Source organism: Rhipicephalus microplus, chromosome 6, assembly GCF_043290135.1.
Source record: "Rhipicephalus microplus isolate Deutch F79 chromosome 6, USDA_Rmic, whole genome shotgun sequence".
Taxonomy (NCBI): Eukaryota; Metazoa; Arthropoda; class Arachnida; order Ixodida; family Ixodidae; genus Rhipicephalus; species Rhipicephalus microplus.
Window position 1 is genome coordinate 141,390,355 of NC_134705.1, and position 25,965 is coordinate 141,416,319.

Below are 25,965 nucleotides of genomic sequence, written 5' to 3' on the forward strand. Positions count from 1 at the left end.
CGACTGATACTGAAGTTTTCGCGCCATTCTCGGTGACTGAGAGCAACATTTCTTAGTGGGGTGGAACGGAAAAACAATAGCGCTCCACGCACCTTAAGGTGTCGGCTTGTTGATGCCGTGCAGAGGACGACTGTGTGGCCTAAAATCCCTAGACTTTCCTTTTTTACCGAAGTACTGACAACTGCCAGCTATCCCGGCCCTTTCTCAACTGCAGCTGGCGTCTGCCGCTATTTTATTTTCAACTTTGAAGACTTACCAAAGAACGTGCGTTTAAATGAACACTAAAATCAAAGAACAATTGATGTCCGAGTGAAAGTCAATCTATGACAGCATCTGAACCAGCAATATTATGAGCAGCAATGGTATACTTGCCGATAAATATTGTAAATGCACGACACCACATGCGCCACGAGCAGGACATTCGCAAAATGATCCCGATGACGTCAGAGTTACCGCCTACCATTCATCACTAGTAATCTAACTAGGTGCATCAAATAAAAATCCTTCCGTGCATTAAGAGACTTAGTCAAATACTACTTGTGCGTTTGTTTGATTCATAAAAAAAAGAACCGCCGGACGTTACCATGGGGAATGGCGTGAGTGCTTCAAAAGCTCGATTTTCGCCTGGTTAAATTGGACGGTAGCCAGAAGGTAGCTCGTATGTAAATTCCAGTGCATGCAAGTGATCCGTAAACAAACCTAGAAGTCTAGGGACAACTTCGAAATTGGCATTAGAACAATAAACAAAGTTTATGAAATCATCCAGAAACCTAAGAACTTGAATAACAATAGAGAACTCAAGATCTTTTTGAAGTTGTCCCTAGTCTTCTAGGTTTGTTTAAAAATTTCCCAAGACTTGGACAACAAGAGACAAGTGAAGATCTTTTTGAAGTTGCTTTTAGTCTTCTAGGTTTGTTTAAAGATTACTTGCATTGCCCTGGAACTTACACATGAGCTACCGTCTGGCAATCCTTTTTTCTTAGACTAACACTTCTACCCTTTTACCTTTTACCCCTTTTACCTTTACACTCGGCTCATTCAAAACTGGTGAAAAAGGGTGTCATTAATGTTCGCCTTGTTAACGCTCTGAGGAGGTCATGCCCGAACTCGATGCAACGCAGCCAACGCAGTTCCAAAGCACAAGTTTGCCCTGATTTCTGCTGTTGCAGAAAAGCTTTTGAAGCAAATCAAACATCAAATGAGGGCAATTTCAGCCTCAAAATGAGTCAGTTCCCAAGAACTGTCTTGCAGTCCCTTATCTGCACAACGCTCGCACAGGTGGGAAAAAATCGGGAAACGCGCTGGCATCTCTGTTGTCTTTCCCGCCGGGGAAAACATATAAAGCTTTCTACATTCGTGAATCATCCAGCTGCAAATAGAGTAAGATGCTCTGTGAAACACAGAACGCGCTTTGTTCCTTGTGCTACTGATGTCGTGTTTCTTCTTCGCATATATCTTGCTGTAATAAACAGATATACCAAACCTAAAGGTGCTTGAATGACCATGGCATAATGATAATGCGCACAATGTGGTTCAAGGACACTTCGGTTTTCACTGCCATGACTGCGGCTATGTGCACCTTTTTGAGCGAAGCGACGTAATGTAAGCACCACTAGCCGGCCACGCTCAAGATCACGGAGGCCTATCACATAAGTAAGCTAGACGGTATACGTGTAAGTTCCCCATTAAATGCGCTATTACAAAAAGATATAGCGTGTGACAAGAGTCCTGGTGACAATGTACTCCAATCGCCCATACGCAGAACCATTTTTTCAGCTATGTATTTACACCACTGCGCTATTAAACCATTGTTGAAAGACGGGCGCTCTTTTCTCGTTGTTTTTTTTTGCTTTCTTAGTTACGCCGTAACTACTATTTGGTTGCACTGTTCGTATATTCAGTCACTTTAATGACTTCGATCACAACAGCTGCTGAAAATTCAAGCCACATATTTTTTTTTATTCACGCAACAACTCAGGCGCGCAGCCAGAATTTTTTTTTCCGGGTGGAGTGGGGTGGGGGACACCTTTGTCATTTTGGGCTGGGCACATCTTTGAAATGATTTTTTTTTTGGGGGGGAGGAGGGGGACACGAGCTGGTGTGCCATCTACTGGCTACGCCCTTGCAAGAACTGCGCAAAATATTGCGTCGTTAGAAAACGGCACGCCACTGTATGCGCAACGTGCCTGCAATAACATAGGCATGAGAATTAGCAGTTAGAAGAAAAAAAAGATATGGAACGAATTAGCCATGCAATTCAGGAGCGTCACAGTCTTAAAAACCTGCGCAGCGTGAAATAGCACATTTTGTCCAAGAACGCTATGAATCGCGATAAGCTTGGCAGACTTTACGTTGGCCAAGAAATCAATAAGAAGTGTCGCGAAATGAGTCGTAATACGAGCACTTGTCTTTCGGGTTCATCTTGGAACCCGCGGGACAATTGAAGGCATCGGCAAACGGTGCAAAGTTCATGACGGCCTTGTTGCAGTCTCCGCCAAAAAGGTTGTCGGACGGCGTCCTGGCACAAGTAGAGAGGCAGGCCGTAATGAAGAACACTTTCTCTTCTGTCAAATCCTGCAGTGCAAAACGAGAGCGTTTATCCTATAGCATTTTTTTGTGGTCAAGATTTTTAACTGCCAGCAATTATTCGCGGTGACAAATGAGCTGGTGAAGCGTTCAAAACTCACAGTTTAGGACCTTTAAGACAATATTTTTTACATGCAGAATTCAAAGCGCAGAAGTGGGGCAAAGTTTCTGCCCTGAGGATGTGCCTGGCAATAAACTGGGAGTGCAAATCAAACACCAGTCGAATAGTAGCAGGAGCAAATAGAATCAAATAGTTCCGTAATGCTTGTTCAATTGTTTACGAATAACTTATAGCACCTGAAATGTGAGCACACTTTTGGATCGTGCTGATAATGCATAATTTTGATCACTTTACACACCAGAGGAATTGCGTGATTAAAATCACAAATGAAACATATGCAATGAAGTGCTGTCCTAAGCAGACTGAATTATCAACTTGCAAAAAGTTTAGTAGTGCAGCTTTGTGTGCCAATCACCATCTTTGCGGCGTGACAAGCCATGCCGAGTAAAGCGAAAATAAAAAAGCCGAGTAAAGCGAGAATAAAAAAAAAGAAAGAGCGTGTTATGTGTAGCTATGTGATGTCAGTAGACGTTGCCGCTATTTTATCGAACCAAAAGCCCAATCAATTGCATTTAAGTGCCATGTAATGAGACAACGGAAGTTCTGTTTTCACTTCAAAAAAATGTGCTCTGCAGAGTTTCATTTCTAAAGAAACATTACTAAATTTTAACCCGTGTTTTGCTCAATTATGTGGCGAACTAAGGCACCATTCAATATTTGGTTTATTTGACAGCAGAGAATGAAATTAATCGCACTTTCATTTCTAAAGAGAATAAAATACGCTAAACTCTCAAAAACTTTACATAAAATGTGTCAACTTAAAAATATTTTGCAGAATGTCAAAACGAATATATATACATATCAAATTCCTTTTTTCAGCTGTTCCAATGGGAAGGCTCTTGTTTCTTCAATCAAGAAATAGCGTGCCGTCATTCATATAAAAAAATGTGTAGGTATCGTCTCTCCAGAAAAATTTTACGCACGCTTCTGGAATATTTATTTTGTAATTCGTTTTACTTCTAACGCTGGATCTTCTAAAGATGGCGGTTGCTTGAGCATACACAGTAAAAAAAATGAAGTTCTGACGGCCCGGATCATTTCTTGTTGTATTTGTTACGTAGATTTTAAAGAAACACAGAAAAACCAGGATGCAGAACATCTAGTAGGCATGGATAGTACTTCTAAATTTGCAAAAACAGTTGGTCACATGGAAATTGGAGGATGACTGAGGTTGGCCTTTAGGAGCGCAACGTGACAGCGTAATCAAGCCCAGCGCACATCGCCTCCTCAGTGGCTAACCTGGCTTCGGTTTTGTTCCCAGTGGATGCCTCAAGCGTGCCGCAATAAAACTAACTTCTGTGCGCGTAACGTTCCCACACGCCATAATTTGTTTTGCGAATTGGCGATAAGCCCACTTTTCATCCCTGAGGCGATTCAGGAATCTACGTAGCTGCTCACTCTGTTGATGCGTTACTGGTGACGATGGTTTAACACGTCTGAACGGTTTGTAATGGGTGGGCATTAAAACACACATGTTGCGCAAGTCGCATGGTAACGCCTGCACGCGATTGCGTGTTTATTCCACGCATTATGGCCGCAAAGAATTTTTATGCCTTTTGTTTCGTGCATGCCGGCCGGTAACCTTATCTCTGTATGTGATACCAGGAGGCATTGATGATGCGGTACGTGTCGCTATTTATCTGCCAAAGTCGCGACCCCATGCATGCAGCTGTTTCGGAGGGCGTATCTCGAATGGTCGACGCTGTCTTGCAATTGAGCGGGCATTCTGTTCCCCGGCGGCCGCATGTTCGCCGCCACCGAAGCCGAGGTGTAGAGTTTTAGGGGCGGAGCTCCTTAGGGCGTGGGCTGTGCGTCCCCTGTAGCCTGTATGTAGCCACCTCTAGTTTAGTTCTTGCAGTGTTCACTAGATGGCGGTACCGTCCCCTGTATGTAGCCACCTCTAGTTTAGTTCTTGCAGTGTTCACTAGATGGCGGTACCGTCTCCTGTATGTAGCGACCTCTCGTTTAGTTCTTGTCATCATCACCATCATCATCATCAGCCTGACTACGTCCACTGCAGGACAAAGGCCTCTCCCATGTTCCGCCAGTTAACCCGGTCCTGTGCTTGCTGCTTCCAATTTATACCCCCAAACTTCTTAATCTCATCTGCCCACCTAACCTTCTGTCTCCCCCTAACCCGCTTCCCTTCTCTGGGAATCCAGTCAGTTACCCTTAATGACCAGCGGTTATCCTGTCTACGCGCTACATGCCCTGCCCATGTCCATTTCTTCTTCTTGATTTCAGCTATGATATCCTTAACCCCCGTTTGTTCCCTAATCCACTCTGCTCTCTTCTTGTCTCTTAAGGTTACACCTACCATTTTTCTTTCCATTGCTCGCTGCGTCGTCCTCAATTTGAGCTGAACCCTATTTGTAAGTCTCCAGGTTTCTGCTCCGTAGCTAAGTACCGGCAAGATACAGCTGTTATATACCTTCCTCTTGAGGGATAGTGGCAATCTACCTGTCATAATTTGAGAGTGCTTGCCGAATGTGCTCCACCCCATTCTTATTCTTCTAGTTACTTCAATCTCGTGGTTAGGCTCTGCGGTTATTACCTGCCCTAAGTAGACATAGTCTTTTACAACTTCAAGTGCACTATTACCTATCTCGAAGCGCTGCTCTTTGCCGAGGTTGTTGTACATTACTTTCGTTTTCTGCAGATTAATTTTAAGACCCACTTTTCTGCTCTCCTTGTCTAACTCCGTAATCATGAGTTGCAATTCGTCCCCCGAGTTACTCAGCAATGCAATGTCATCGGCGAAGCGCAGGTTACTAAGGTATTCTCCATTGACTCTTATCCCTAACTGTTCCCATTCTAGGCTTCTGAAAACCTCCTGTAAGCACGCGGTAAACAGCATTGGGGAAATTGTGTCCCCCTGCTTTACACCCTTCTTGATTGGTATTCTGTTGCTTTCTCTATGAAGCACTATGGTAGCAGTTGATCCCCTGTAGATTTCTTCCAGAATGTTTATATATACTTCATCTACGCCCTGATTCCGCAGTTAGTTCTTGTAGTGTTTACTAGATGGTGGTACTTGTAGCTGATGATGAAAAGATGCAAGATGTTATAAACTAGAAAGCGGTACTTGTAGTTGATGAAAGACGTGAGATCTTATAAAATAGGAGTGATGTCACATATAACGCGTGTCATTGGTTGAAGGCAATCGTTCGATTTAGTGCGGCGACGTACGCTAGGGGGAGCGATGTAATAAAATCGAGTGGGCAAAATGTACAGAGGATTCATGGTTTACCAGGTTTACCTCCGGAGCTTCGCCCACTCATCATCATTCACTTCGTGGATATGGCGGAATTTTTTTTCTTAGTGGCGAGAGTTCGCCTAATAAGCGGGCTCTCGTTCATTCTTCAGACCATACCGGTCTTCCATTTTCCGGGCTACTGTCGCTACATGACATCTGTTGTGGGTGCGGCGTTTCCACAACAGCAATCCCGCAACAGCCACCGCAGAGAACAAGTGCATGCACTGAGGACACGAATACTCGAAGCAGCTGCCGTCTCAGAAACTTGCCACCTGAGCTGGAACATGCTACAGGACCTCACGTGATCACGGTTAGTGGCTCCCACATCCGCCATCAGTGACGCGCAGATGTCCACTCCCGTGTTTTTGCAACAGTACCCCGTGCCTTCAACTTCCCACGGTCACGCCACTGAAGACAAGGAAGAATAGCTGGACCGATTCGAGCAGGTGGCTAACATCAACAAGTCCATGGGATGAAGAAATGTAAATACGTTTACCTTTTCCTGGATGGCCCCGCCGAAACATGGTACGGAAACCACGAGACCACATTGACCACCTGAGAATTTTTAAGGAATGAGGTGCTGGGGATTTTCATAATCATGCGAAAAAAAAGGGCTTATCTTGTTCATGAGTCGAAAACCGAACAACCCAATGAAACTGTCAACATGTACGTCGAAGAAACGTAACGTCCTTTTCGGCGCGCAGACCAAAATGACACAAGACAAAGAAATGCACGCTGGGCATAATGCGAGGAGTGAAAGAGTCGTTTTTCGCCGGCTTAGTAAGAAATCCTTCCAAAAACCATGACTGAATTCGCCTGAGAATTTCATACAATTGGAAGGGCCCTGGAGGCCGAAACTCGGGAAACCAACCATCCATTTCAGCATACTCTACTTGAAACTGATGCTAGGTGGGCCACCCACTTGCGCGCCAACCACCCACGAGTTGCGGGTAGTTATTCGTGAAGTAATAGGAAGTACGCCGGCTACTTTGAGTCGGAGGCTGTAGCTATCCTATGGCAGAGATGTGTTTTGCGATAGTCTAGGCCACGTCAAAATTCCGACCGTACTTGTACGGCAGACCCTTAAAGGACTGATCATCACGCTTTATGCTGGCTGGCTAATCTTAAAGGGCCATCTGGCTGGCTAGCTCGTTAGAGCGTATGCGGCTTCAGGAGTTTTACGTCAGGGTGGTTGGTACGTTCAGCCGTAACCACTCCGGCGCAGATTGCCTGTCACGAGCTCCGTCGACCGACCTCTAAAGCATGACGATGACTTTCTAGGGCATATCAGCATCGGAGCTTTCGCACAACAGCAACGCTCAGACCCCAACCTCCAACAACTCGTCGAGTATCTGGATGGCAAATCCCCCTTCTTCGGCAACATTCAGGCGTGACTTTCAGTGTGCAAAACGGAGTGGTCGTGAAAAAGAGATTTGCACCCAATAAGACCACTTAACTTTCTAGTCGTCCCAAGTAGCCTTTGAGAAAAAAATACTAGAAGCCCTGGCGATGAACCCACCACTGGCCATCTCGGTATTTCTCGTACCCATTTCAGAATCCAACAGAGGCACTACCGGCCCCGTCTTTGCGCTGATGTTGCGCGCTTCGTAAAAAGTTGCCGAGAATGTCAGCGCCAGAAAACAGCGCAAACAATACCGGCTGGATTTCTACAGTCAATTCAACCGCCCTTGAGGCCAATTCAATAAATAGATATGTACCTGCTTGGCCCCTTTCCCAGGTAAACATCAGGGAAGAAGCTGATCATAGTGGCGACAGATTGCCTCACATGATACGCCAAAGCGAAGCCCTTACCGATTGGTGCATCGGCAGAAGTCGCCAAAGATTTAGTCACATTCATTCTCCTGTGACAAAGTGCCCCTGAAGTACTCGTTACAGACAGGGGAACAGCTTCTACAGCGGACCTGACTCAAGCCATCCTACATTACGGTGGTACAAATCAATCAAGAAGAACGTATCATCCGCAGACAAATGGTCTCACGGAACACCTCAAGAAGACCATGCCGATAATTTCATCTACGTGGGCCCACAGCACAAGACCTGGGACATGATTCTACCTTACGTGGTCTTGGCCTACAACATCGCAGTGCAACAAGAGACCACCGAAACGACGCCTTTCAAGCTTGTCCATGGGAGAGACGCCACCACCACTATGGACGACATGCTCCCTAATGTCGCCGACAACAGCCTAGACCTCGCCACCTACCTCCGGGGCACAGAAGCCCGGCAACTTGCGCAGCTACGCATAGAACACCAGCAGCGCACCGACGCCCAACGACACAAGAAGTGACATTCAAGCAAGGCGACAGATTGGGGATTTGGACGCCCATTCACCGCAGCAGGGTAAGTCAAATACTTTTGCGACGTTTCTTTGGCCCTTACAAGTTCATCCATCATGTTGGTAAACTGTACTGCGAAGTGGTTCCCGATGGTATCAGCGTATTACAAGGACGCCGCGCTCAACCACAAGTGGTGCACGTCGTCTGTCTAAAGCCCTGTCATGCTAAAAGTTGTTCTATCTTTGCACTTGTAGTTACCTTTTGTTTTTCACGCGCGTGCAATTAGTGTTTAGTTTCGTCTTTAGTTTTGTGCAAGCAGTCTTGGCATCAGGGTGTTGCTTTTTTTTTAGGGGAGAGTAATGCCGTGCGGAATTTTCATGTCTTTTTTGCACTTACCGGCACGCAGCCTTTCATGTATTTGTGATACGGAATGTGTCGTGATTTATCTGAAATGATCGTGGCCACGCGCGTGCAGCTGTTTCGGGAGGAGGGGTGGCGTATATATCTTGACGCTGCCTCTCGATTTAGCGGGCATTTTCTTCCCCGACGGCCGTCGAGCTCCAGCCGAAGTGTGTATATTTAGGGGCAAAGCTGCTTACATCCATCACATGGTCTGTCGTCTTTCAATTCTACGTAGTCAGCATATCCACGGAGTGAACGATGATGAGTAGGGCGAAGCGTTCATCCGTCCAATGCGTGCTCTATAGTGATAGGTGCGGACAGATGGACAGACAGACGGATGGACATGCAACGTCTGCTAGCACGTTTGCGTTTTAAAAAATTGTCACAGATGGTGGACATTTGTTTGAAAAAAAAACACTGGTTTCACTGCACAACCAGTGCCATCCAGCTGGAATACATGGCATGCAATGAATCTTGAGGAAGTGCTGGTGGCAGATTTTATTGTACGTAGTCAGACAATAAAGATTCGCTTCGTGCGTGTTACTAAAAGTGGACTGCGGGTCTCTGTGTATCATCGTAGCCCGCAGCATAGGGGGCTAAGCCCCTTGTAGGGTGTCATCTTGTTTCGTCTGCTGCATGGCTCGTGTCTGCTGTAGTGCTTGATTCAAACCGCCTCAACGGAAGAGAGTTTCATGGCTTCTGTGTTCGCAGGAACCTCATTAAGACCAGCAGCATGAAGACAAGAACGATTGGATGGATGGTGAAACTTTGTCTTGCCCGGAGAGATGCAAATATATATAACGCAGTTGCTAGTGGACTTGTCTCGCGTTGGGACAAAGAGGCTAAGCCTGACCGCTGCTATGTGGGCTCTATGGATGGCCCAAAGCTGATGCCCTTTGTTGGAGTTCCTCATGGCGGAGCACCACTCGGCCGGGTTGGCTTGCTCACTACCCAGTAACGAGGGACATCGCCAGAGCATATGCTTTAAGTAAGCCACTTTCCCTGAACGCCGGAATAAACTGCTAATTTAAGAATCTGGGCAAATGTTATGAAAAAAAAGGCCAGATTTGGATGTGCATTCATTTGTGTCTAAGCGTCGTTGCCTTGCTGGTTGTAAATAAAAATGTGCATTTGTATACAGCTGAAACAAGCTGTGTCTTCTGTCTCTCATAGGCCTTATATAGCAGCGATTGACATGTACCATTGGGAAACAGCGGCCCATCACGGCGCGCTTTGGCCCTCCACAGCTTTCAGGTTAGTTATGCTGTCTTAAGTGAAGCATCGCCCCAAGCAGCGATATAAACGTCACTCTGGACCCCTCAAGTTTTCTACACTTAAAATAAACAGCAGTGTTGTTAAGTTTCGTGAATGGGTAAATTTTATCATCGTGACGTGCAATGGCGGGCTTGGGCGCAGTCGAAACGCAATTACTTCAGCACTTTTCGTGGTTTTAGGAAAAAATTCTACACATCACAGCAAATACTGACAAAAGCTTTCTATTGCAATAGCAAATACATGGACACTCTCGATGTTTTTTTTTATTTGTGCATCTCCCTCGACTTTTTGGTCACGGACAGCGCTGCTTTCTTAGTCCACGTCAACGACGCCGACACCAATATTTCTGCGAAACAACCTCTTCAACGCCAATACGGTAATAAATGTGTTCTTCAGACAAACCAGGAAATTAAAGTGCACGCTTTATGATGGTCTTGAAATAACTCAATGTTAGCATATTTGACAGCAAATGCATGTTCGCTAACGTGTACAATATAGCGTCATTGTGATAGATCTATAGAGCAGCGAATAGGCTATATGTTCTGATGTATTATAACAGAGAAACAAAAATGTGATACATAGGTTTCTGACTCCAAATTTTTTTGGCTGAAAACTACGAAGTAATTGCACCATATATGTATGTTAAATTTAGAAAGCATTAGAATTGACATATTGATGGGTCTTTGCACATCTCGCCCATGGTTTCACGTAATGTCACTATGACCTGCAAGGCGAACTTCTATATTACGTTGGAGTAAAACGTGCTTAATGTATGAAGATATCATGATAAACAACTAAATACCCAAGAAATGGTCGACACATTGGTTTCGCAAGATGCTAGATGTAGTGTGTTCACCTTACACAGTTTGCACCTTGTGCATGCCACTTACGCCCCGCCGCGGTGGTCTAGTGGCTAAGGTACTCGGCTGCTGACCCGCAGGTCGCGGGTTCATATCCCGGCTGCGGCGGCTGCATTTCCGATGGAGGCGGAGATGTTGTAGGCCCGTGTGCTCAGATTTGGGTACACGTGAAAGAACCCCAGGTGGTCGAAATTTCCGGAGCCCTCCACTACGGCGTCTCTCATAATCCTATGGTGGTTTTGGGACGTTAAACCCCACAAATCAATCATGCCACTTACCTCTGATAGCTGGGTATTGTTTTTGTCGATGCGTCGTTTGAAGGCCTCGTACGCCACTTCCATCGCCGGAACTTCGGGAAATATGCTGACGCCACCAGGCAGACAATGAAGTGCACGTCGTTTGAATGCATTTTGGACTTCCCTGCTCAACCAACTCGAGGTGACCTCGGCTTCCGCATTGACCTGAGAAAAGGCAAAAGGACTTACGCTCTATTCGAGAAGTACAGTATAATAGCTCTAACCATATATCATTATTCTATGGGTTATTGTAAAGGACTTGCGCTTGAGAGAGGAAAACAACTTTTATTGAAAACAGCCAGACTGAGAGGCCTCCTATATAGGTGGCAGCCAGAAGTGCTTATGCTATGGTGGCATCTTTGGCTCGCCTATGGATTTAGAGTTGCTCTTAAGAGTCCGGGCATGTTAGAGCGATCTCCCGTTGTTTTGCGCTAATGAATTTTCAGTTTTGCACTGTCGCCCTGTCACAAGCCCACACTTAGATGATATAGGTCCACCCTTTGCTGACAAAAGCTACACAGATCTTGGAATAGCTTTGCGTAGAAGCAGTAGTAAGCAACCGGACTCGGGAACGTGTTCATACCTGTAAAAGGTGCCATGCCATCGCCTGCTGCTTGCTTCGCGAGATGTGTACCGGGAGAAAGCGGGCCTTTCCAAGTCTGCACTGTTTTGTAATGTCCTCATAACTAACCATGCATGCTGTTTCTGCCCGTCCCCGGGTTTCGCGCTCTGCCTGTTTGGCCGGCCATTTCTCGAGCCAGGTAGAGAGGAGTGAGCTGGCGCCAAAATAATAGAAACAAACTCTCCTTGAAAGTTACCTAGATTTCTTTGTGCGTGGGGCAAGATTCCGCCCTTAGCTTAATTTTCAATAGCGGTTGTAGATTCACTGATTATGACTCTGGCTTGGGTGGAGGCTAATGTTCGTGCTATAGCCAGCTCCTTAGTTTAGCACTGCAGTCAAGAAATGAAATGTGGCATGCTGCGAATGCAAGACATTTCCATGCATCTTAAGTATGTGAACGCCTGAATACATAAGTAAAGTGTATGCTTAAGTGTATTTCTTGTACCATAGTTTTACTGGTTGTTTTCATTTTACGCTATCGATCTCATGTTATATATGTGGGTTATAGAACAAGAAAACGGTATGGTTTTCACTATTGCTTACGTTTTTGTTGTCAGCACATGGATGGAACTTAATTTTTTCATTTATCCATAGGCCCGCAAACTCATCAGTCGATTAATTCAGGCTCCTTCAAAGCAAAGCGAGCTGTGGCTGAGACTGAGCGAGTCTGGTTGGGAAAACTTTTCCTGAGCCTGATGCCGAGTGAGTCCGACTGGAAAAAAAATATTTTAGTGACTCTGAGTCTGAGCGAGTCCGGTTGAGGAAAGGTGTGATGAATCTAAGTCCGGAGTGACTCCCAACGGTAAAATACATTTCATATGCGAGTCTGAGCGACCTCCACGTGTTTTGCCGACCTATAGACGCATCGCTTAAATTTGGTGAAAAATCGAAGTCATGCTCCAGCGCATTGCCTCAAAACTTTTTAGCGCACTGTGTTCAATATGAAGAGTTATGTACAGAAATTATTCCCTAAGATTTCTGCGACATGTTGTGAAATACGAGTGGTTATCGTCGTACTCAGTGCTAGAGTTATCTAGGCGGTCATCGGTATTGTATTTGGCCGCAGCGTCTGGTCAGTATACCTAACACGTGTCCGAGCTCCGTGGTGGGCGATTCATAAATGCCTCTGAAGTGGAAGCTCCGAGTGGCAATGATAGAGGTGTGACTGAACACAAGTTGCTGAACCGTCTACAGTGAATACTTGGCTCTAAAGAGCACATACTCTGCTGGACGTGCTAATTTGACCATTCCGCATATAGCCGAACTCAAATGCTTAGGTTGAAAGCCACAACACCACCGAGGACGACGGTGGAGTAAATATATCTCGCTCTCAAATACTATAAATGCCTTTCACTGCTGAAATATACTTCGTAGAAGCGTGCCAATTGCAAATCATTACATTTCAGTGCAGCGGCCATCCACCAGAAATCGCTCAGCCACGCAGCGTAAGCACTACCAACTACTTCACCCTGTGGACTCGCTACCCATGCGTGAAGCAAATGGTTCTTTATAGCTTGTTGCACTTGAAAGAAAGCATGCTGTTCTCTGCTAAGCACTTAGGTGAAGTGAAAATGGGCTAAAGTGATACATTTTGGTACAATACGCATTTTAAACATTTTAAGCTAGAAGCGCATTGTGTACGCACGAGTACTAAAACGGCAGATAAGGCCACAATGTCACGAAACTGCGTGGGTAGTAAACCGTATTGCTTTATGGGATAAATATTTTTGGAGATTTCCAAGTACTTCAATGGCTTGAACGTAAAAATTGTTCGATGAAATGATCATGCAAACAGTGATAGGCTCTGTGCGTATGGTATTTTTGTGCTTAACGCTGATGAATCAGGAATTAACAACATGCACAAACCTGTACGTGGCTGTTATCTGCAAGAGCTTCGCACTGCGTTAGGACGTCTTCGAAGTTGGCATGCTTGCCACATTCGTGTACGGTATTTCTGATATATTATTGGCCAGCTTACCACTTGGGTCATCAGCGACACGAGCTACCACTCCTTATGGACACATGTAAGCAAGTACAGAAATAAGGGATGCAGTAATTTTGTGAGCACAGTTCAGCATGGTTCACATGAACCGCATATTTTAAACCCACCTTTACCATTTCACCAGAGTTTTTCTACATTTTGAAATGTAAGTGACGTTCCTAAGTGCCTTCTATGGCTTAACTGCTTGCAACTTCACTCTGTGATGTTCTTGCTTACCGTAAATCCCTCGTTGCCAACGGCAGTGATGAGTGCCCGAGCGTATAAATACAAGACACCTCCGTACAACATGGCATTGGTGCCGTCCGGATAGTACAGAGGTGGTGCCAGTGCTCCAAGTGAAAGAGACAGGTGGTTCAGCAATTGCACGTATTCTGCGTACGGCGGATGGGTGTTGTCGCCCAGCAGCTGTTCTGCAGTGGACGCCTCGGAGCCGAACAACAGGCGCTGCCGGCGACGCGTCTCGATCCAGTACTCGGCAAACGAAGAAGCGTTGTCGGGGAAATCTTTGTATACTTCCTCGAGCACCTCCGGGTCGAGGAACTTCTCCGGGGGCCAAACCATGGTGGACATGTTTGTTAGTTTTCCCGCAGCGGCCTGCTTTGTGTCGTTGTCGAACCACGAACAAGCCCAAGTTTTGTCCACGGCCACCTGCGACGAAAGAACGAAGTTTGGCACGGGCAATGATTCCGAGGCGTGGATTTCGCACAGAACAGATCTGTTCAAGGGGCATAGAAGCTTATGACGTTTTTTAAGGGTTTGTTCTGCTACACGTAAAAAAAGACTACTCATGAATCAAATATTGACTAACTATAAAATAGTCACGTACAACGAAATGAGACACAGATTTTCTTACTCTAAACATTTTCTGACATTATTCTCGCTCCACTTTCCCCTCGGATTCAGTGGTATACAGAGTACCAAGGTACATTTGGTTTTTTTTTATTGCGACATCAATTAAAATGACACTCTCGACTGGTTCTTTCCGTCAACGTCGCCGTCATGTACTGTATATGTATGTGTATATAAAAGCTACAAAGAAAAATCACGCAGAGAACTATTTTTCGAAGTGTGCAACCGGGGATTCCAATTCGCGACACCTTCGGAGAGCACGGCGTTAGACGACTCAGCCATCAATTGTCAGCCTACAAATTTAACGATGATCTATACATCATTTGCCACTGGCGGTACGCAAAGCTCGGAAGTACCCCAGCGTGTTGTCCAAGCCATCAGTGATATGGCGCGCAGCAAGGGTCATCGCCCCGCTCGTTGCGTCTCGCGAACTTCTTCTACCTCTACCATCTGTTAGCAGCCACTGCAGCAATCGAAAGAAGTTTCGTGCTCTCTAACTTCAAGGCACGCTTATAGCGGTGGAAATACATGGCGCCATAAGCGCGCGCACGTGTGACCACGCCCTTTTGGGGTGAGTTATACGTATTGTATTTTCACCACAAAGTTTGCCTTGAAGTTGCAGAAAGCACGAAGCTTGCTTCGCTCGCCTTAGCGGCCGCCTTTGCAAATGGAGCGCGATACACAACTGATGGTCGCAACGCAACTGATGAAGCAACTGATGCTCGATGTGATTCCGTGCGAGTACTTTAGTACCACCGAAAAAGATGAGGCGATAAATATCAGAACCCCCTCAACTACCCTGTAGTAATCGTGTTTGTCGCTGACATTTTTCTGCACCAGTGTGAGCTTTGGGAAATTCTTTATCAACAAAACGTGTTGTCTGCTCTCGAAAATGACATGATCACTGCTTTTTACTTAAGAAACTTTCAAGTTTATAAAAAGTACTGCGAGCAAATAGCTTTATAGTGAGAGAACTTTATTCGCATTATTCTTGCAATATTTCTTTGCAGCTGAGTAGTATACAATGATTTATATATAACCTGTCCAAGAATGACATTATAGTGGCAGCCCAATTCACGAGTTAGGCCTACCTATGGCGTCCTTTACCATCACACTGAAAGACTACCAACTACATGAAGGTAGAAACATCTCATGCTGGCAATTTTTTTGCATGCATTCTAGTGCAAGACGATATAGAGAGTTAAAGTAGGTGTCGAATACCCAAGCTGGAAGCATTGCATGAGGCAGAAGTAATCAGACCCCAAGAGCCACCAGCAAAACGACATTGCAGCAAAGAACCTAAACTCGATGATTCTGAACGAGTACACGTTCGAATGCACCTATGCGACAGGACCTAACGCCGTGATGTGTAGGACTAAAGAGGCTTAGAGAACACTGGCACTGTAAAGGGGAATGACGGTATTTACGACTTCACACAGGAGACAACTCTGTTAACTGTGATCATGAGCACCTGTCAATTGCAGGTGCACGAAAACGCACACTGTCACTCGCTAAAGTAACCACAGTTCAATACAACACTTCTTTTTTTTCTGTGGCTCAGAGACTGTGGCAACTTCCTCGGTCGAGATTTAGACACATTGTCTTCGTGGTTCTTCAAACTCAATGTATTTCTATACGCAGTTCTTACTTGGAACGAACATGACCCTTTCTGACATAAAACTGTGAACCTGACGTAACATCTTGTGACTAAGGTTACCTTGCTCTTCAATAAATCGTAAATTATGGAAATAGATTGCCTTACGCAGAACTTGCCATGTTTATAACGGGCACGTCAAAACGTGCATTTTTTTTCCATTTTCGTGAAGAGCCTTGTGTGATTTTCAAACAGCGATTTAGTGCAATTTGTGAAGGGCATGACGTGCGATCACGGTGAACAGGAAATGGAAAGAATGACGCAGTTGTTTTTACCCCTTTCTGTCCTCAGTGTTAGCACGCTGTGGAAGCATGGAGCGAAAAAGACCAAGTGGCTATGGACTTGCAACACAGTGGTATTTATTTTCGCAGGCAAATACGTAAGTATGGTGGTGAGCTTTTTGTTTCGAAGCTTGTGCTACATTCTTCCGCTACAACGTACACAGCACGTAAATAACATTCCATGTCATTTTCGCTATAGAGCTGACGATGAATATTGCCGCTGTGACTAGGTCAGCCAATGCATTCAACGCATGCGATGGACCTCCTACTTGAAGAACGGTAAATTCTTAAGGCAAGATGGACCCTGGAAGACTCAAGAAAGAGATTGAATTGACTGCACCTGCTTACTGAATGTTCAAAAAAGTAAAGTGCAGATATTGAATGCTTCAACAGACTTGAAGTCCTCAAACAGGGCTGTAACTTGCTCCAACGTCTTAACAAGAGGTCTAGTACTGTTGCTGTCTTAACGCATTGAAGAAGACAAGATCACTTGCCGAAACGTCTCCTTCAGTGAGAGTGCGTGTTGAAGAATTTTATTAACTGGACGTTTTCGGTGAAATTTCATGCTCGAATCTACGCAGCAGGCCTCTCCAGGTCAAGCTTATTGGTATTCTATAGCAAAAAACTCCAACACTTCCCGGAATAAGACCACGTCACATGGGGGTAAATATATGTTCAAGACAACAAACATTAATCGCAGGACATACTGTCCTGTCTACCTGCCTCCTATATGGGCCCATTTTAGGGGTTATGCAGTTTGCAATCTAATAGATTGGCCAATCCTAAGTAACATTTCGACAAATAAATAATGCTCGCGTACCTGGAGGATATCACCCAGAAGGTGGTCGATGTTGCGCCGCTCGTTTTCAGAAAAATGAGCTACAGTGGCCATGGCAGCAATGAGAAGCTTGTAGCCTGGCTCAATCTGGCCAGCGCAGAATCGAGGCCTTTCCTCTTCTGCATGGTGTTCGCTGCCATGGAGCACGAGAAGAACAGCCGTGGGGTAGGCAACAGCAGCGTACCCTTGCAGAAACAACCAGGACAGGTGGCGCAGCAGAGTCTTGTCGTCGACCTCGTCAATTATGTTTTTCATTCTCAGGAACTGAAAAATATCGCTGATAAGCACCGTTTCATTCATAGTGACAGGTGGATGGATTCTCGTCACAGCATTCAACAAGTTTATCGTATGCCGGCCAAAGAAGTAAGAGGTCATGTTTTCGAATTCCGTCAAGTTGAGCGATGCTTGAATGCGGGACTCGCAGGGACACGAAGGCAACAGTTTGTTGAAGATGTACGTGAGCACGTCATGCGTCCGCGACGCGTCTTTCGTGTCAGGCTCACTACTCTTGTTGCTTGAAAAAATTTCGTAAAGTTGAGCGTAGACGCTCTCGAAATATGTCTTTGGAATCTCGTTAATCATAGCCTTCCACAGCGCCATAAGGTAGTTCGGTGCAAAAAAGACGCGCCTCGACTTTTCTTCCGAAGTGGCGGGTATGATTCTCAAGGTGAACCAGAGGTGGACGTTCCAGTTGAAAGAGAGGTCGAAGAGGGGTTTCGCCGGCGTAACTGGTTCATCTGCATCATCGGGCCAAAGGATGTCACACTCGCGCATAAATTCTCGCATGACGTGAATGTGCGAGCCTGTCTCTGTCATGCAGCTGTCGAAAATAGCGGCCACTTTCTTGCCCACGGGGAAGTGGACCACGCCTTTGGCGAGCGTCTCCGGGAGTTTGTACAGCCAGGACAGGAACATGTCGGACAGCTGTGAGCGTGAGAGCTGAAACTCCTTGCGTGGCTTCCAGCGTGCACAGACGTACGCGCCGAAGTCGTCGCAAGGGTCGATGCTTTTGTCCAGTTGGTGGGATATCTGATACCTGTGGACAAGAAGGCCAGGAAGCGTTGAATGTTGAGCTGCGCATACGGCACCAGGGAAGAGCTATCTGAGCGTTCTGTAATAAACGTCCTCTAAGTGTGTGCATCTGATTTCATCGTTCATTTTGAACACGATGCTACGGGATCATCGATGTCAATGCCACGAGGAAGGCATGCACACGTTTCATAGCAATGAATCAGAGTCTTGAATGCTGAAGAATGTACACACACATCTTTGGGTTGTCAGCTGCTGAAGGTAAATCTAGATAAAATAGCAAAGTAATGAACATGGCGAATACGTGTCGATTGCCGTCCCTCGTGTGAACTATACAACGAAGTCCAAACAAATACCCCTTTCGCAGTGATTCAAGCATGAAGTCCACTGTGTAATCTTTTAGAAAAAAAACACCAAAAAGTGTTGGTTTCCTTGTGCCCTCAAAAAAACATTCGAATCTATCTAAGGGTCCTCAATGCCATTTTTAAGATTAGACAGCGGACATTAGGAAGAGAATGTTCAGACTTATAGGAATATTTGTAACGCGGTAAGTTTGGTGTTATATCAATTTTTAAGTGCCACGTTTGGGTACTTGCTATTTTGCGATCTGCATGCTGGTTTCAGCGTGTGTGTGTATGATTTTTCACGTAGGCAAATGCTGTAGAGGTGTTGCTGTGCGAAGACGGGTACCGCTTATTATTTGTTTTCTAAGGCACTCATGCTTCCAACCTTCTATTCTACTCATGCTTCCAACAGTCCCTTTAAAGGTGAATTAGCATCCCTAGCTGGAGGCTGCAGCTTTTTGACAAACTTTTCAGGGTCCACCTTATAGGGTGTGGGTCGTTCCCTCCTCTGTAGTAGACGTCGTACGCACGGACGAACGGACACGAACGAACGGATGGTCTTCGCCCCACTCATCATCGTTAACTTCGTGGATGTGCTGGGATTTTTTTAGTACGCCAGTAGTCGCCACAACTATCGTTCCCAACATAATGTTTATTATATTGAAGCTATAGTTTTCCTTTATGTACAACTTCACGCATCTTTCTCATACGTTCCCTTCATTTCATGCACTTTGCATCATTAAGTGTGCAACCACAGCCAATGTATTATAGGTTTGTATTAAAGGGAAGCTTGTGTCTCACCGATGTGCCTCGCAGCCTTTCGTTTCGCAATACGATCGAAGACGCCGTTTCGGCTTGGGGTAGAGCAGGAAAACTGATGCCGCGACGATCGTGAGAAGGGTGATCGCCAACAGCGACACCGCGAGCAGCCTCTTCAATCTCCTTCGAGCAGGGCTCGAAAAGTATCGATCCTGCGATTAGTGCACGTATGGTTAGCGAAATTGCATGTTCGGTCCATTGCGAGTTTTACCAGATGATTAGCACCGTGTTATATACAATAGCATTATCGATGCCGTCTATTTTAGCATTTGGTTTGTACTTACCTGTTGAGTTGAGGGTTTCCTGGTAAAAACGCGCAAAAAGTATCCCTAGAGACAAAAGTAAACAAAACCTAGACAACTTATACGACAGGGGCAGTAAATGTGTACAACTAAAGGTATAGCCTCGTCACCATGATAGCCACTGCGACATTTACAAAAATGTTAAGTACAGCATGTACACTTAGAAATCCTAATGATGGATAGCCAAGAATAAATTGTTTGATTTCAGCAACTATTTGGTGTAGGATAACGAAGTTTCTAGCGCTGTTCCTCAATTGGAACTCTCTTAAACGTGTATTGCATAACTTTTATAAATATGACTAGGAAAAACAGTCTTGCACCGACAATAAAAATGAGTACTGTATGAATGCGAATTAAATTACAGCTATTTTAATTGAAGCAAAATTTTAGCCAGTTCCACAGTAATTTTCTGCGTGATGATGAAGTCCGAACGGTTACTATCCTTAAGTCGCGGCGCGAACTTAACCTTTAGAAATTAGGAGAGATATCCCTGGAATATTATGCTTTTAATGCTGATGAGTGCAGAATGCCGATCGAAGAATGCCTTGTACGTGATACGCTTTCGATTGTCCAGTTCATTGCAAATGGTGATTTAAAGCCGCATTCCGAAATGGGCGAACAGTTTTTATGTAGCGTGAAATGGCAGACGTACATCAGAAGGCACATGAGGACACCACACAGCGCTACTTGCAACAGCATGGTGATTTTTCAAAGCTGACCTACTATAAACCATGATCGCCCGGCAGCTGACCACGTGGTTTTTTTAAGTCAATTTAAGCGAAATTTTAAAGTCATTTTAAGCGAAGATATTATGGCAAGCATAATATCTTACATCAACACTAACGCAAGAAACCCAGCTGTTTAGGTGACAATGATATGCACGACTTCCGAATAAAGAAACCACGTGCGTCTGGAAGTTCTGCTTTAAGGGTCATACGGATGGTCTCTTCTTGATGGTCAATTTACCAACACTGACTGTGTTGTGATACAAAGGTCGGCAGGCACGCACAATAAAGCGAGAAACTCTTCAGGTGGCACATCACTGATTTGCAATTGTGTTCTCAAATCGAACATTCACGAACCTGCTCGTTTGGCTGAGATTGTCTGCCAGATGAGAACGGAACCCTATAAATCACAAACGTCTTTAATCCATCAAAATAGATCTGAATGATTTTTGTGAACTAATCTTTTGTAGCCCGATATGGAATTGTGGCAGTTTCCTGAGCCTATTAAGGACTGCGAACACTATCTTAATATAATATTATCGTCTTGCCACCTTCTTGAGATTATGCGACGGCTGGGGAACATGTGGTATTACGGCCATGCGTCTCGTTTCTGCCATCATGTGGCCATGAGCGCTTGACTTATTTAAACTTCTTTGGAACTTCCGGAAACTCTTTTCAATTGTCTTTTTTTTGCTACAGATGCTGTTTTAGCGTCTGTAGTCAGATGTCTATAAGCGTGGAATCTGCTTGTGGAAGTTCTGCTTTGTTAAGAGAGCATAGGACGTATTCAATGCTTTGTTGTATCACGTCGTCACAATACCTGCTTAGTTAGTATTAATTGAAATAAAATAAAGCTGTTTGAACGCATGAGTCATACCACCAGCATATGCTGTTATCAACAAACAATAATTGCGAAAAAAGGGCTCACAGTCTCTAGCAGACTGATTGAATGAACAGAAGGGGCCCCAGACATACTGGCCGATGTTTCAATGGATGGATGTATTTTGCCAAGGGTGTCTTACATGGTTGTTTAAGTTTATGCTAGTTAAACGGTAACTTCATGTTTCCCTTCACCGCTGGTGGTACTCGCTGTGGACCTTTTTACGGAGAAGAGTCCTTCATCCTTTCTGGGTAGTTGTGCGAGAGTAAAAAAAGCTGACGTCACAACCTTGGCAGTGCATTTTTTGGGGGAGTCACGCGTACTGAAAACAGCCCAGAGAGAACTATGGCGGTGCCCGGGGAGTCTTGGGTGAAAATATCCATATCCAATGAATAATCTGGAGAGGGAACGGTATTGTACAGAGGTCGTCGAAAGTTTCTAGGCCACTATCCTATGTATTTCTGTGGCAGCGTGGCCTGTGAACTTTTGACTCCCCCCCCCCCCTCTCTTGTACTCCCCAGTTTTTCTCCTACATAGAAATCACTGCCGAGGATAACTGGGAACTTGATGTCGGTACCTTAAAACCCATGGATAAATCCATAAAACTAACCCACATAAAACTAATCCACAAATGATGACAAAGATAGGTGCCGCTATCGAAAGGTTGCCCAGCATGTGTTAGCCTTGTTCTCTTCCTCATTCAATTTATATGCATCTTATTAACATTCATCGACACGCTCCTTACCTTCAAACCACCGAGATCTATATCTTTACACGAGGTAATGGCGCTAATCGATAAGGGCAGTGAATAGGCGCTAGCAAGGTGTCAGAACGGGTTTTACAGATAATCAGTGCCTACAGCGGCACAGCGGCAGTACCTGTGCCGCATTCTCTGCAGTGTTGCGAAAAGATGGGTGAATGAATTCACTCGACGTGGCAAACCATCTTCGCTTTACTCACAGTGGTAGATGATAACTCCAGGCGAATGTTGTAGGTCGTGTTGGAGGCTCTTGTCGAGTCCTGCCTCGTGCGCTGCTTCTCCCCAAAGGCTGTCAGTGTCTCAAGGGTCTTGTACATGTCGGCTACTTGGGACGACCCGGACACCATTGAGCCTGGTTTCCCTGGAGAAATCGTGGATCCAGTGATTGCGGGGCTATCGGAACCTGTCGATGGCGCATCTCCGAGATGATCTGCCTTAGAAGAAAGATCGGCGGCTGGCGTTCTCTTCGAGAGCGCAGTGCGGGGTGATGCGTCCTGCTTGACAGCGGTATCCGCCAGCTTTGCCTGCACAGGGAATGTTTCCATCATAAATGTGTGAAAGGTAAAAAAAAGCAATAGCAGAATTGACTGAGATTCAGGCTGAATTCAGGACCTGCGTAGCGCTGTGCGACAGCGAGGACTGTTGTAATGCTCTGCATAATGACTGCCTAATTTGTCTGTTAAGGAGCTATGTGCACGCTGACGTCTCGCTATGTTTTAATGAATCGTGTGTCATCGCTAGTATTTTTTTAAACAAGCCAGTAACCGTGGAAGACTTCGCGAGACTTGAGAAGATATACAGACATACAGGGAAAATTTTGGGAACTCCGCCTGGTTTTGCTAGAACATTTGGGACGCTGCCATACCTGGGGAGACATTACGAGAGCAAGCAAGTCTTAGCAAATCCTAGCAATACCTTTTGTTAGCGATTCCCACACAATGCTTTAAATCCCCCTTTTTTTACGAAGCCCTGCACATGCGTCCTTCACCTCGCGGAAAAATCGCGAATGTCTTTGTATCTCTCCAGTATTGCTTTTGGCAATACCGGCTGCCCTGGCCCCGTATCAAAGCCCTACCAAAATTGCATAAGGCCACACAGGAAAATGAAAGAGGTGGATTACGAAATGATTCATAACTATCGGCGCAAGCAGAGATATTTCATGCGCAATATCCTTTCAAGCAGTTCTTCATAGATGGTGACTTGTGGGTCATTTTAACGCGATATCGTTAAAGAGCTCGTCTCGTGGAAATTCCGGCGCCAGCGTCAGTGTCGGCGTCGTTTATTGTGAGCGAATATTGAGAGAGATGCAAATGAGATAACAAAAAATTCTGGGTAGGAGTAGGGGATCTAACCCGGGTCGTTTTCGTGGCAAGTGGATTTTCTACCAAAGCCTCTGCTTACAAACGCAATAAAAATAACTTCCTCTCGTTGGGAATGCAGTGAAAGTAACTTTCATGCTTTACAAACACAGGTGTCCAGTATACATGCTTCACATTATACAACATGAAATAATGCCGTAGTAATGCGTGATACAAGCGTACATTGCCTTTGGCGTTATCATAAGGGCTTCACAGTTTAAAGCCAGTCACTCACTACAAAAAGCACACTATACTGCACCCTTAAGGCCACGTAGAGGGCGCACAGCAAGTTTGCAAAGATTTCATTCACAGAGTGTTTGAAGTACGCACTAGGAGCAAAATATCGCTATCGTGTTCAACTCTTAAAGGCAAAGCTTTAGGGCCTCCCAATTTAGCACGACCTTGTGGTGTAAATATTTATGCGAAATGAATGAATGCTGTCCACGTAATCTAGACAGAAGTAACCTGTACGTGAGGCTTACTCACCGGGACGTCTTGAGCCATCGTCTGGGACGTCCGAGCATCGGAGGCAGAGGCTGCCACTGGCGGTGAAGGCATCACGGAAGGACAGGGCTGTGGGTTCACCACCGACGTCCTTCTGTGATTATGAGGCTGTACCTCAGCGTTGCTCACTCTGGAAGCGACAGCCTTCTCCGAATCTGAATGTACGGAGGCAGCTTCGGGTTTCTCTGCTGCAAATAAAGATGCGGCACTTGCGTCGACGGCGGCAGTCGGCTTGTTCGTCTCGGTGTTGCTCGATTCATTGTGTTCGGTAGCTTTCCTCGACGTAGATGACATTTTGCCGGTTGATTACTGGGGCATTTCTGAAGAATCATCAGCTGAAAAAAAGAAACGATGGCGACCGAGCATGGGATCGTTCACTTCTTCTGCATGTGCCTCACGCACACGTTGCGTCACGCTCAAGCAATGCTACTCAGTCGACTGTAGCAGTATAATTCTATACATTATTTGATGAATAATAGGTGATCTTAGTTTTATGTTTGGCTAGGAATTTCACGCACACATTTTGGTCTTATTTTAGCTCTCTAAAATGTTAGCTACGTAAACGTAACCCTTCGCTGAAGCCATATCTACCATCACGTATTTCTCGCTCTGATGCGGCTCTCTCATGCCGCCTTTGAATAGGTGTTGCATTCACAAAGGCGTACTTGTCTCGCGCTGGCACGGTGGACTCCTGTACATGTGACTCCCACGGAAGTGAATAGAGAATGGAACGCATCGTGTGCAGCAACGCTCGATATATATATATAGTGGGCATTTAGTATACGCATCCTCTTCACCGGTACATTATTATCATTATCATGTGTGGCTCATGCATCGTCATCGTTGTCGCGTAGCATCATCATCTTGGACTTCACTCGAGCGATTGGCGAACCATGACCGTTCCTGCAGTAGCTGGTGCCGCACTCAACCTACTGGGGTGTTCTTGGCTGAGGATTGAGTGGTTTTAAATTTCTGTCTTAGAGTCCGACTCTAGTTTGTTTCTGAGTCTAACCATAACTCTAGTGCTCATGTCGACTACTTCTTTTGGCCAGGCGCGATCCGCCTGGTCAGCGTCCTTGCCGTCTAATGAATTACCGCTAGACTCCTTTTTTCCGCAGTGGTATCGACAGCATTCCCGTAGCACTGGTACCTACAAATGGAGGCTTCATCAGACTTTCAAACCCTCAGGTGGTTCAAAAGGAACTCAAGACAACTTCAAATCATTTCCAGACCATCACAGATGTGCGCCCATTTGGGCGAGGAAGTATCGTGTGTAGGTCGCCGGATCAGACCTGCGTGCAGGATCTTCTCAAATGCACCTCCTTTGCTGCTACCCCGGTGAGTGCTTTTATTCGGCCTCACCTTGCATGTACCAAAGGCCTTGTACGGGGAGTCGCCTCCAAGCTGAGTCCAGCTGAGACCCTAGACAGGCTCTCTGGAGCAGGCGTAATTTCAATTGACAGGTGTAATCGCCTAGTCGACAACCAGAGGGTACCAACCGAATCTGTTATCGCGACATTTGTGGGCACAAAATGCCCGTCAGAAATAAAATTATGGCCACTGATCTTCCGAGTAGAACCCCTCGCTTCTCGTCCGATTCAGTGCAAGAACTGCTGGAGATTCGGCCACAGTGCGGGAGGATGTAAATCTAACGTTCGTTGTTGCACCTGTGGAGAGAGTCATCCTTCAAGCAATTGTACTGCAACAGTGGAAAAGTGTTGTCTCTGTGGGGGCAGTCACTGCGCCGACAACTCTGACTGTTCCGCTCGTTCCCGGGAGGTTCAAATCCTGGAAGTTATTGACCGCCGCCGCTGTTCTCGAAGGGAAGCCATTGACATAGTTAGAGACAGGGCTTTTGGATACTCTGGTATAACAGCGCGCTGCACTTCCAGTATGGACTCAACC

At 45.6% G+C, this 25,965-nt stretch overlaps 1 protein-coding gene across 1 annotated transcript; it reads right to left on the bottom strand.

The window, feature by feature from the left end:
- Positions 1-2,211: 2,211 nt before the first annotated feature.
- LOC119167294 (endothelin-converting enzyme 1-like) lies at positions 2,212-24,391 on the bottom strand. Its single transcript, XM_037418752.2, has 7 exons — positions 24,043-24,391; positions 22,399-22,722; positions 19,514-19,683; positions 17,322-18,375; positions 13,934-14,365; positions 11,076-11,258; positions 2,212-2,574 (listed from the first exon to the last, which is right to left on the bottom strand). Exons 1-7 carry the CDS (start codon positions 24,352-24,354, stop codon positions 2,365-2,367), a joined length of 2,685 nt encoding a protein of 894 aa, XP_037274649.2. The 5' UTR covers positions 24,355-24,391; the 3' UTR covers positions 2,212-2,364.
- Positions 24,392-25,965: the final 1,574 nt, after the last annotated feature.